Genomic DNA, 12,979 nt, shown 5'->3' on the forward strand with positions numbered 1-12,979 from the left:
GTGTGTGAGTGTATGTGTGTGTGTGTGTGTGGGTAAGTGAAATACTTATATTATGAAGGTATTTTTTAGTGCAATTCATTGTATGTATGTGGGTGTTTCTTCCTTTGGTGGTTATATGAGACGGAGATTCGGAAGCATCTAGGCTGTATATATCCGTTTGTGTGTTAGAGTTTGTGTGTGTGTGTGAATGTTCGTGTCCCTGTGTGTGTGTGTGTGTGTGTTTTCCTAAGTGTGTGTGATTGGTTGTTTGTTTGTGAGTGTGTGGGTAAGTGAAATATTAATAATATGGGGATAATAAGGGATTTTTAGTTTAATTAATTACATGTACAGTATGTTGGTGTTTTCTCCTTTGATGGTTATATGAGACAGAGCTTCAGGAGCATCTAGGCTGCATATATCTGTGTATCCCTGAGTGTGTGTGTGTGTGTGTTTGTGTGTGTGTGTGTGAGAGAGTGTTGATGTCCCTGTGTGTGTTTGTTTTTTCAGTGTGTGTGTGTATGTATCCCTGTGTGTGTGTGTGTGTGTGTGTGTGTGTGTGCGTGTGAGTGAGAGAGAGAGAGATAGAGAGGGAGTGTGTGTGTATAATTGTGTGTGTGTTGGTGTCCCTGTGTGTATTTGTTTATAAGTGTGTGTGTGTGTGTGTCCCTGAGTGTTTGTGTGTGTGTGTGTGTGTGCGTGAGAGAGAGAGAGAGAGAGAAAGAGAAAGAGAGAGAGAGAGGGAGTGTGTGTGTGTGTGTGTGTGTGTGTTGGTGTCCCTGATTGTGTGTGTGTGTATCCCTGAGTGTGTGTGTTTTTTATTTGTGTTGTATTTCTGAGTGTGTTTGTGTGTGTATCCCTGAGTGTGTGTTGGGGGATAGAGGATTGATGATTAATATTCAGATGTATCATGATGTTTCTCCCAGGCTGTATCGCTGTGACCTGACAGAGAAGAGCTGTTCCTATCTGACCTCTGCCCTGACCTCACACTCCTCAAGTCTCACACAGCTGAACCTGGGCTATAATGGGCTGCTGGGAGACTCAGGAGTGGAACTTTTATGTTCTGCTCTTCGTCATCAAAACTGCAAACTGGAGAAACTACAGTAAGCATAATTTCATGTAGTGTGTGTGTGTGTGTGAGAGAGAGTGTAGAGGGGTGGGGGGGGGGGGGTTGGCTGAGAGAGAGTGTGTCAGAAAATGAAATATGAATAATATGAAGGTATTTGGATTAATTACATGTATGTTGGTGTTTTTCTCCTTTGATGGTTATACGAGACAGCTTCAGGAGCATCTAGGCTGCATATATCTGTGTGTGTGTGTGTGTGTGTGTGTATCCCTGAGTGTGTGTGTGTGTTTGTGTGAGTGTTAATGTCCCTGGGTGTTTGTTTGTTTTTTCAGTGTGTGTGTGTATGTATCCCTGAGTGTGTGTGTGTGTGTGAGAGAGAGAGAGGGAGTGTGCAGTGTTTCCCCTAGGTTTACAGCTTTGGGGGGGGGGGGGGGGGGGGGGGGCTGCGGCACGGTGCGCGGCGTGGCCACCGACACAAACGCTTAAAGGAATCATGGTGTTCATGTGTTTCTTTTAATGACAGCAGTCAATATAACAACTAAACATCGGAACATGTCTTTTTATGACAATTATCCACAAAGTGTGCAGCTTTTGTCGCTGCAGTGGTGTATCTTTCTGGGCTTCTGGAAGAACATTTTTTGAGATATTTGTGGCCTAAAATTCCTGATTTCGCAGGAGCTTTTCCAAAAAGTTGCGATGAAAGTTTTTATTTTTAGGTTTTTGTTGCAATGAAATTGGCGAAACAAGTGAAAGTTGCGATAAAAAGTTGTGAATTGTCCTCTTTGTAATTATAATTGAGTTATTTGTTGAAAAATAATTGATTAATAAACAAACATTAATTCATCAAGAACAAAACGATTGAGAAATGGTCCTCTTAATAACCTCACCAATATGCCAAACAAAAGATTACCAGGACTACAAAAATGTAGCAAAATAGGCTTTACTTATCCACAACGAAGTGCACATGTTGGCATAAAAGGACCGGTACGACTGAATAAAATGTTATGAATGTCTCAGCCTTCATATGACGAAAAAAAACCCAGCCTGTGTCACTATGATCTGTCTCGTTATCTGACGTCCTGTCTGTGTTTCTGCCGTTCTCATTGCTAATCAATCTGTTTTGCTATCCTTGTTTATTTATTTTATCCGTATAGGTGTTGATGTTCAATTTCATATATTAATTTAAAGTCGTCCAATTTCAAGTCATCCATTCTTCAACACTAGCTGCTACCTTGTCTTCAAACAGAAAGTAACGTTAAATCTCCATGGCAACAGCTCTTGAGGGTTTGGCAAATAATCGGATTTATTGCTTCCTTCATTATTCACAGCAAAATAAATAATTTTCGTTACATTTCATAGATTTATTAACAGACTCTATGTGAAAAGGACCACGCACAACGAAAATGATAAAAAATGGAAGCCAGATCTATTTCTGAATTTTCGGTGCGGACATTCTGTACGTACGTTCTGTTTCCACGTCTGTTGTAGCCATTGTAGGATTCATGAACGCCTGGATATTAGTTTTTTAAAGCTTAAAAGTGTCCGTAGCTGTGCACTGATTCTTAAGCCCAATTCTGTCAGCTGGTGGGAGCGTGCTCACCTGTGTGTGCGCGCACGTGTCTGTGTGTGTGTGTTTGTGCGCATCGTGGCGGAACTCCGCCATGCGCGATACAGAGAGCAGAGAATTGTAAACGCGCGACCATGTAGAGAAAGAAATTACATGCCGTCGTGTAAATAAGATAAATAACATAAGGCTATTTATTTTGTTTAATAAAAGAACAAGCTATAGACCTGTTCTATAGGAAAGGTAACCTTAAATGACTTCCGTTGTGATCTGGCGCTTTATAGAAAATAAAATTGAACAAAATTAACTTGACCTTCCAGGGGGGGCGGGGGGTGCCGTTTGGGGGGGCGGGGCGCCCCCCTAATATAACAGTAGGGGAAACACTGGTGTGTGTGTGTGTTTGTGTATGTGTGTGTGTTGGTGTCCCTGTGTGTGTTTGTTTATCAGTGTGTGTGTGTATTGTGGTACCCCAAGCTGCTCTTGGAGTTCCACTAGGTTTAAGAGTTAGTGGATTATCTTAGCAGGCCTATACTGGGCAGGCTCTAGGACCCTGGGGAGGTGTTCTGGGGACTAGGGAGGTCAGGCCATCCACTGATTGCAAGCTCAGGTGCAAATGGTTAGGCTGGTTTGGCACCTGAGCAATAACTAGTGCAACAGAAGAGTTTTAGAGTTTAGAGAGAGAGTGAAGCAGGACAGACGAGGGGAAGGTTCTAGTAACTCTGTGTTCAAGCCTGTGGGCTTAAGGCTTTTGTGTTAAGTTTGACTACCTAAGTTTGTTAATGTAAGAGTTAATAAATTAACCTGTTTTACTGAAAAACACCCTCGTCGTGTCGCTTGGAACGCTGGGCGTTCACAGTATCCCTGAGGGTGTGTGTGTGTGTGTGTGTGAGAGAGAGAGAGAGAGAGAGAGAGAGGAAATGTTTGTGTGTGTGTAAGTGTTGGTGTCTCTGTGTGTGTGTGTGTGTGTGTGTGTGTGTGTGTATCCCTGAGTGTATGTGGTATTTATTTATGTTGTATTTCTGAGGGTGTTTGTGTGTGTATCATTGAGTGTGTGTGTGTGTGTGTGAGTGTTTTGCGTGCGTGTGTATCCCTGAGTGTGTGTGGGGGAATAGAGGATTGATGATTAATATTCAGATGTATGATGATGTTTCTCCCAGGCTGTATCGCTGTCACCTGACAGAGAAGAGCTGTTCCTATCTGACCTCTGCCCTGACCTCACACTCCTCAAGTCTCACACAGCTGAACCTGAGCCACAATGTGCTGCTGGGAGACTCAGGAGTGGAACTTCTATGTTCTGCTCTTTCTCATCAAAACTGCAAACTGGAAGAACTACAGTAAGCATAATTCCATGTAGTGTGTGTGTGTGGAGGGGTGGGTATTGGGGGGGGGGGGGGGGGGGGGGCTTGAGAGAGAGTGTGGGTAAATTAAATATTAATAATATGAAGGTATTTGGATTAATTGCGTATGTTGGTCTTTTTTTCCTTTGGTGGTTATATGAGACAGGAGCATCTAGGCCATATACATCTGTGTGTTTGTGTGTGTGGGTGTCTTTGTTTCCCTGTGTGTGTGTGTGTGTGTGTGTGTGTTTGTGTATGTGTGAATGTTGGTATTCCTGTGTGTGTGTGTGTTTTCCCAAGTGTGTGTGATTGTAGTTGTGTGTGAGTGTGTGGGTAAGTGAAATATGAATAAGGGATTTTTAGTTTAATTAGTTACATTTATGTTGGGGTTTCCTCCTTTGATGGTTATATGAGAAAATTGAGCGCAGATTTAGGCGAACTGGCTTAACTGTCCACAAGCTGTCCTTCAGAGAACATCAGAAAGTATATTCCTCTGCTCTAAGAGCTACCAGGGCATCTTACTACTCCACTCTCATTGACTCTGGCCATAGAAATCCTAGGCACCTGTTCTCTACGATATGTCAAGCCCTGCAGCTCCTCTACCACTACTCTCTCCTCTGATGAATGCAACCGCTTCATGGACTTCATCAAATCAAAGGTCAAGAACATCAGGCGCAACATCACCCCTGACCAACCTGATCTTCCCTCGGACCATGCCCCCCATGCTGGCCTAGCCCTTGATCACTTTGCTGAGGTCTCCAGCATTGTGTTAAAAATGAACTCCTCCACCAGCTCTTTGGACCCCATCCCCACATCTCTATTGGAAGCGTGCCTCACAGCCATTGTCCCCACTGCAACCCACATAATAAACAGGTCCCTGTCTACTGGTGAAGTACCCCCATCCCTCAAACTGGCAGCCTATCTCACAGGATGGCAGGAAAATGTTGCCATTGTGTGTGTGTGTGTGTTGGTGTCCCTGTGTGTGTGTGTGTGTGAGAGAGAGGGGGGGGGGGGGAGTGTGTTGTATCCCTGAGTGTGTGGGGGGGGATAGAGGATTGATGATTGATGATTAATATTCAGATGTATCATGATATTTCTCCCAGGCTGAATGACTGTAACCTGACAGAGAAGAGCTGTTCCTATCTGGCCTCTGCCCTGACCTCACACTCCTCAAGTCTCACAAAGCTGGAGCTGTGGGGCAATAACCTGAGAGCATCAGATGTTGAGCAGCTCTCTGCTCTAGTGAAGGACCCCCACTATAAACTGAAGACACTACAGTGAGTAAATATCTAACCATCTCACCCAGGTCTTCATAACATGAGACCCAACATGGATGTCTGTCTTTTATTTTCTGTTCTCCAGATTATCTCTCTTCTGTCTGTTTCCTCTGTGGTCCTCTGCTTTTGCTCATCTGTCTTTCATCCTTCTCTCTCCCTCGTTCTTCCCCCTTTCTTTTTCTCTCTTACACCTTACAGCTCAGGGCTGTCTTACATCTCATCTCATCCTCTGGTTATTTGTCATCTTTTACTCATCATGTTTGTTTGTTTGTGACTCCACTACTCATTGAGCTCCACTGGCTGCCTGTAGCTGCTCACATTAAGTTCAAGCCACTTATGATTGCTTACAGAGTGATTGCTGTTTATGCTCCCACCTACTTAAATGCTCTTGTAAGGGCAAATGTTACTAGCACTACCAGAGCAGGGGCGTCCCTCTCCACCTTTATGAAGCTCTTGAAGACCCAACTCTTCAGAGAGCACCTCCCTTACTAACTTGCACTTCTACTAGTACTTCACTTGCACTTACAGCAGTTACATTCCTGCACTTTCTTTCTATTTCTTATGTAAAATAGTATGTATTGTTACACTAGGTCTCTATTGCTCGTAGCTTGATTGTTCTCTCCCTTGTACGTCGCTTTGGATAAAAGCGTCTGCTAAATGTGAATGTGAATGTGACCCTTGACCTTTGGCCCACATCTCTCTCTGTCACTCTCTTTAACCACCTCTTTTTCTTTTCATGACTATTTTGCCTAATGTTTCTTTCTTACTTTCTTTTGTTCATTCTGTCTGTTCATTTGATTTTTGTAAAATGACTCCAGTCATTAACTCACATCAAAGTAAATCCAGTAAGAGTCATACTACTATCTCATCTTAGTGTGTCTCAGGCTCCCATGCCCAAGGTCACAGGTTCAAGCCCAGTAAGAGACTGTTTAACAGTAAGGTTTAACTCTGGAAAAGGTTACAAACACCATGAAGGGAATGTGCAGCCATCTCTATTGGTTGAGCCAGACGCCACTCTCTTCTTCTGATTGGTTTTGGACTTTTTAGCTCCACCCTTACTGTTTCTGCTGCAGTGTGTCTAATGTGTGAATGTGTTTATCATCGCTACTGTTACTGATGTCAAATAGAACAGCCCTCTGTCACCCCTTTCTCATGCAGTCTGGGTCTCTGGGAGACAGTTGTCATGGAGACTGATTGATGATCATATCTTCTCCTTTATCCTACAGCTGGGAAGAGTACTAGTGATCCATGAGGTCTGTGGTCCAGAATCTCATGAAGACAGGGTGGGATCCAGCACACACATCAGCATCTCTCCTGCAGAATGTCTGGGGAGGAACTTGAACATTACGTTAAAGCAGAACCTGTGCTGATGTGTGTGTGTGAGATGGTGAGTGAGTGGAGTGGAGTGGAGTTGAGTGGAGGTGAGGTGAGGGTCTGAGTGAGTGAGTGTCAGTAAGGTGTAAACTAGATGATGATGTCATCAGTAGTGGCCATAACACAAGTGAAGTCTAAAATGTCTGTTTCTTGTCACCTTCACTTTAGCTGATGAATAACTGATAATCATAATCTTTCTAAGTGAGTAAACTGTTTAGATTGTGAATGCACAACGAATTATCCATAAAATCCATGTAAAGTGGCTTTTTATTTGCCTACATCTTGGTGTGGTTCTGTGGTTGATGCAGCAGTCAGTCTTTATCCCAGTAAAGAGCAGTAATGAAGCACGTGGAACATACTCCAGATTCAGTGGTGTAGGTCTGAACCACAAGCATCTCAGACTATAGCCATATATGCTGTTTAACACACCTCCTGGGCTCTTAATGTAAATGAACTAGGCACCTACTTTTGTTTTTTACTCCATGCATTGCTCTTGCTGCTTGTTTTTATTGATTTCATGTAAAGCACCTTGAACTGCAACTCTTGTATGAAATGTGCTTTATAAATAAAACCCTAACCCTGTATAAATAAAGTCTTACTTACTTACTTACATTCACACACATATAAATAACTTGTATGAAATGTGCTTCATAAATAAAACCCCAACCCTGTATAAATAAAATCTTACTTACTGCATGTAACCGGTCTGGTGCCCATTTGTAGTTCTGTACGACAATCAGGTTTCTCCGACCCGCTGCCCACATGTTTGGTGGGCACAGTGGCTGCTTTGACACGTGGCAGATCTGGCAGGTTTACGGTAGATGAGATGGATTCATGTGTCTGTTATAGTCTCAGAAAGCCCTAGTGAAAGAGTTATCAGTAGTAGAGGCACTAGTGAAAGAGTTATCAGTAGTATAGAGACACTAGTGAAAGAGTTATCAGTAGTAGAGAGACACTAGTGAAAGAGTTATCAGTAGTAGAGAGGTGAAAGATTCGACATGTTTCAAGAATCCCACGTAAGGTGACTCTCTGTGCTTGTGTGCTTTTGTGATTGCTTGTTTGAGCTGTTAGTGTGTGTGTGTGTGTGTGTGTGTGTGTGTGTGTGTGTGTGTGTGTTTGTGTGAGTGTTTGTTTGGGCTGTTAGTGGAGGCGATAACTGCACTTTCCTGCCTAGTCTAGACCAGTCACGCCTCTGAACCATCTTATCAAAGTACGACAAACAGCAGAAGGTAAGCAGGGTTATTGTTCATATAAGTGAAACTAGTGATGTCTATTTTAAATTGTTGGTTGTACCAGGGCTCTTGAATTCCCTAATGTGATCAATCTCCTTTAGAATATCAGTTCCATTTAGATATTTGCATACGTATGACCTAGCTCAAGTTCTCTGAGTTTGCCAACTGAACACCACTCAGATGCTGAAACAGAGTCCCCTTCAGTGTGTGCACTGAACACCACTCAGATGCTGAAACAGTCCTGTTCAGTGTGTGCACTGAACACCATTCAGTTGCTGAAACACAGTCCCCTTCAGTGTGAGCACTGAACACCACTCAGATGCTGAAACACAGTCCCCTTCAGTGTGTGCACTGAACACCACTCAGATGCTGAAACACAGTCCCCTTCAGTGTGTGCACTGAACACCACTCAGATGCTGAAACACAGTCCCCTTCAGTGTGTGCACTGAACACCACTCAGATGCTGAGACACATTCCCCTTCAGTGTGTGCACTGAACACCACTCAGATGCTGAAACACAGTCCCCTTCAGTGTGTGCACTGAACACCACTCAGATGCTGAAACACAGTCCCCTTCAGTGTGTGCACTGAACACCACTCAGATGCTGAAACACAGTCCCCTTCAGTGTGTGCACTGAACACCACTCAGATGCTGAGACACATTCCCCTTCAGTGTGTGCACTGAACACCACTCAGATGCTGAAACACAGTCCTGTTCAGTGTGTGCACTGAACACCACTCAGATGCTGAAACACAGTCCCCTTCAGTGTGTGCACTGAACACCACTCAGATGCTGAAACACAGTCCCCTTCAGTGTGTGCACTGAACACCATTCAGATGCTGAAACACAGTCCTGTTCAGTGTGTGCACTGAACACCACTCAGATGCTGAAACACAGTCCTCTTCAGTGTGTGCACTGAACACCATTCAGATGCTGAAACACAGTCCCCTTCAGTGTGTGCACTGAACACCACTCAGATGCTGAAACACAGTCCCCTTCAGTGTGTGCACTGAACACCACTCAGATGCTGAAACACAGTCCTGGTTGTGGAAATGGGAAACATAGTGTCTTGGACCGAGCCATAAACAATTCCAGCCAATCAACACATTGCATCAGGAACACAGAAGGGAGGGGTGTAATATGATTGGTTGTTGAGCTCAAATATCAACAACCTTTTGCCAATTGTGGACTCTGGATTGGTGGTGGAAAGAGGGAGTTCTACAAACAACAATATATCTGACAATGTTAAATGATAGTAATGGCATATTTAGAAATAGTGGCAAGGTGTGAAGTGTGTGTCATGATAGGTGTAACCCTGTTGAATTTCATTCCCTAATAATATAAATATAAGTTTGAATAAATAAGTGCATGTTATAATAAATAGCATTTAAGGTTTAAAAAGTGAATTGATTAAAATGTGTATTATTTGTTGTGTAATGTATTTGTTATTATGCTTAAAATATACCTGTACAAATATAAAGACAGAGTAAGATAAATGTTTTGTGAATGTATTATATTGCTTTAAAATCACATTTGAGGTCAAAGGACAGGGAAGTAAGTGGTCAGTTGACGTGAGGAGAACGCAGGGAGTTGAGAGATAGCGGCGAGTGAGGAGGTTGATAAAGAAGAGTGTTGTAGCGGTATAGTTAAACACAAACAGTTTAGATAAAGTATTCACCATTATTATTGATAAGTGTTCAACCAGGTTGATATTGGTAATGGTGTTATAGTAAGATAGTTGAGTGGATAACTCAACAGTAGAAAAAAAGAGTTTATCTGCTGACCAAGTGGCTAGTGATTGAGCATAGACTTTTCTACCAAGCCAGCGACCAGCGAACGTCAGTAGTAAAGTCTGTGGAACTGCAACATTGTCATCTGCATCAGTCGTCTCGGGAAGTCGAATCATCTCTTCATCCACGAGGATCTCCCGTTAGTCTCTCTTCCACCTGCTGCCGTCTTTCTTCCCCTGTGCGTGTGGCTACAGCATCGTTAAACAGAGGTACCATATCACTTTGATTTACGGCTACAGCGTACCCAAGCTACAGTCAGCACTGCACCGTTTGAACTGGATTGAAAAGGTTTTATGTTATTCAGTGTTGCTGGCCAGTGGAGCTTCGGTTGGGCTCATGGGTTTTCTGTGTATGTGATATGTCATGTTGATGTGAACACATGTGAACATTATATTGAATTGATTTATTGATCTGTTTTTTTCTAAGGAAATATTTCATGCTTTTTTGTAAAACAGTTGTGCTTACTGGTTTTTCATATTTTAAGTTGGCTAAGAGTAGTAATAACTACTAAGTTTAAAGGTAAGTAATTTTAAGGTTAAAGAGTGTTTGAAAGTGAATGATTGTAGGTATACTGGATTAATATTAACACATTCATTAGTGAAACCCCAAGTATAGTTTTGATAATTTAAAGAATTCAGGTGAGCCACCTCTCATGACAGCCTAACCTGCTAGAGAGGCGCTACATAGGGAAATATGAAACTCTGACTTTAATCAAGTATGTATGTGTGTTAATCATGCCTTTGTGAGCTGAAACATGACTGTTCTGTATATCTTTGATTCTTAAGTGCTAACGGTTCTAACTCTGTGTACGTGTCACAAATTCCCCTCAATTCTAGTTTGTTGTTCCACCTGGTTTTGCTTTCATGTCTATCACTATCTCTCCTGTCATTGCAGATGTGTGTGTGTGTGTGTGTGTGTGTGTGTGTGTGTGTGTGTGTGTGTGTGTGTGTGTGTGTGAGTGTGTGTGTGTGCTTTCATCTCTATCACTATCTCTCCTGTCATTGCAGATCCTGCCACTCCCACATGCCTCATCCAATCAACTCATCCCTCTCACCTGGTTTCCCCGCCCATCTCCTCACCTCCAGCTCATCTCCTCATTGGTCCCTCAGTATTTATACCTGTCCACTTTCACTAGTTCCCTGCCAGATTGGCTTGTGTCTTTTGCTCTCCCGCGTTGTTTTACCCTGGTTTGCCTGATTACCCTGTTTTGACCCTGTTTGACCCTGTTTGCCTGTTCGACTGATCTCCCGGTTTTGATCCTGTTTGACCCTGTTTGCCTGATCTCCTGGTTTTGACCCTGTTTGACTGATCTCCTGGTTTTGACCCTGCCTGAAAAGACGAGTACACTGAACTTTCTCTCCACTCTGTCTGTCTCGTTGTCGTGCTTTAGGGTTCAGCTCTATCTGTACCTGTAATGGTTGCAGTATTTGTGCCACATGTCAAGCTGTAAGTGGCCGTACATGTGATGAGATTAATGCTGCTGAATAAGTGGATTATTGTTGAGAAACAACTTTGAAACTATGAAATAACTTGTGAGTTGTTATGAGTTGTTACCATGACGATGCTATCTACATGTTACCATGATAGTACCCACTTACTACCGATCTGTAAAGTACTACCCAGTTTCTATTGGTGCCAATAAAGTTCATAAACAGAGCGAGAGAAAGCAAGGAGGGTCCAGAGTCCACAGAGTATCACACACACACACACACACACACACACACACACACACATACACACACACACTTCTTTGGCCAATCATTCTGTGCCTGTATGTGTTTGTGCTGTGACTTGTCAGTTGAATGAACTCTGAATTCAGCTTGGATGTCAGTATATGCACACGCAATTCTGTGGGATGTGTATGTGTGTGTGTGTGAGGGTGAGCACTTGGTCCTGTGTGTGTGTGTGTGTGTCACTCTGACAGAGACGCAGAGACAGCAGAGACCAGAGATGCAGAGAGCAGAGTTCAGTCAGAGTGAGACGCCGGGTATGATTATGTTCTAGAAGACATCAGCAATAATAACATGAGAGTAAAAAGAGTGTCTGTCTGCCTATTTTACTCTTTCTCTCCCTCTCTGTCTGTCTGTCTTTGAAATAGTTCACTCCATGCTCACTTCCATAGCTGTCCACCTGTAACTTATGTTGCTAGAGGGGAAATCTTTCTGTTGTGTGCTGCCATCTACTGGACAAAAAGATATTGCTGTATGAGTTAATCAGCTCACAACAAATAGATACAATTGTCCTGCTTAATGTACCTACCGAATGGGTCGCCTTAATCATTATCAAAACAAATTGCCGCCCCTGAGAATTTTTTTAGGAGCCGCCACTGGCAGTGAGCATCTCTTTTACCTTCTGCCCTTCGGCCCCCTGCAGAGTCCTGAACATCTCTGCCTCGGCTGGACGCTTCACTGTGGCACTCAGCTCCATCACCACTGTGGCGCTGCACATCTGGCTTAGCTTATCCTGGGCTCTCGCATACATACATCTCACCAGACCTGGCGAGCTTCTTCCCGACCTCCTCTAGGTCATCTTTAGACGGATTGGCCTCCCGCTGCATCTGCAACAAGGCCGCTCCGGTTTCCTGCTGGGCCCTCTGGCTCTCCCACAGAGTCACCGCCCCGGTTTCTTGCTGGGCCCTCTGGCTCTCCCACAGAGTCACCGCTCTGGTCTCCTGCTGGGCCCTCTGGCTCTCCCACAGAGTCACCGCTCCGGTTTCCTGCTGGGCCCTCTGGCTCTCCCACAGAGTCACCACCAGTTGCTCCATCTGGTGTTGGGTGCTCCTTTGTGTGAAGTCTGTATTTTCTGATTTCAAAAAGTTGAGTCAACCTTGACCGTCTTCTCTCCCAATGGTCCACACTTACCTCCCTTCCTCCCTTCCTAACTGGCACCTTCACTAGCGCTTAACTCGCACTTCAGCAGTTACATTCTTGCACTTCTTTTCCTTTCTCGGTCGTTTTTCTAATTCTTATGTAAAGTAGTATTTATTGTTACACCATGTTTTATTGCTCTTAGCTTGACTGTTCTCTCCCCTGTATGTCGCTTTGGACAAAAGTGTCTGCTATATGACTAAATGTAAATGTAAAATAGAGAGAGAGAGAGGGGGGGGGGGGGGGGGCTTATTTGAGCCTTATTTGACCAGATGTAAATGTAACTTATGCCCGTGTTGTCCCTATGCCCGTGTTGTCCCTATGCCCGTGTTGCCCCTATGCCCGCATTTTCCACCATATGTAACAGGTTTCAGGGTTGGGTAGTGCAGTTAACTGAGGAATCAGTCACAATGGGAGGTGATAGAGACCAGCTATCAGAATTACTACAGCGCTTTATCTTTTGCAAAAGAGAGAGAGGGTCACAACCAAATATCAT

General features: G+C 43.7%; 2 protein-coding genes across 2 annotated transcripts in view; one reads left to right on the plus strand and one right to left on the minus strand.

The window, feature by feature from the left end:
- Positions 1 to 5,244, plus strand: part of LOC116221772 (protein NLRC3-like) — a 72,422-nt gene extending 67,178 nt beyond the window's left edge. The window contains exon 9 of the mRNA XM_042708772.1: positions 5,047 to 5,244. Within this exon, the coding sequence (XP_042564706.1) occupies positions 5,047 to 5,224 (178 nt within the window). The 3' untranslated portion in view covers positions 5,225 to 5,244. The remainder of the gene's footprint in view (positions 1 to 5,046) is intronic.
- The window catches only part of LOC122133143 (protein NLRC3-like), a 383,696-nt gene that overhangs the window by 275,460 nt on the left and 95,257 nt on the right, over positions 1 to 12,979 (minus strand). The gene's annotated exons all lie outside the window — the stretch shown is intronic.

This window comes from Clupea harengus, chromosome 9 (assembly GCF_900700415.2).
Source record: "Clupea harengus chromosome 9, Ch_v2.0.2, whole genome shotgun sequence".
Classification (NCBI taxonomy): Eukaryota; Metazoa; Chordata; class Actinopteri; order Clupeiformes; family Clupeidae; genus Clupea; species Clupea harengus.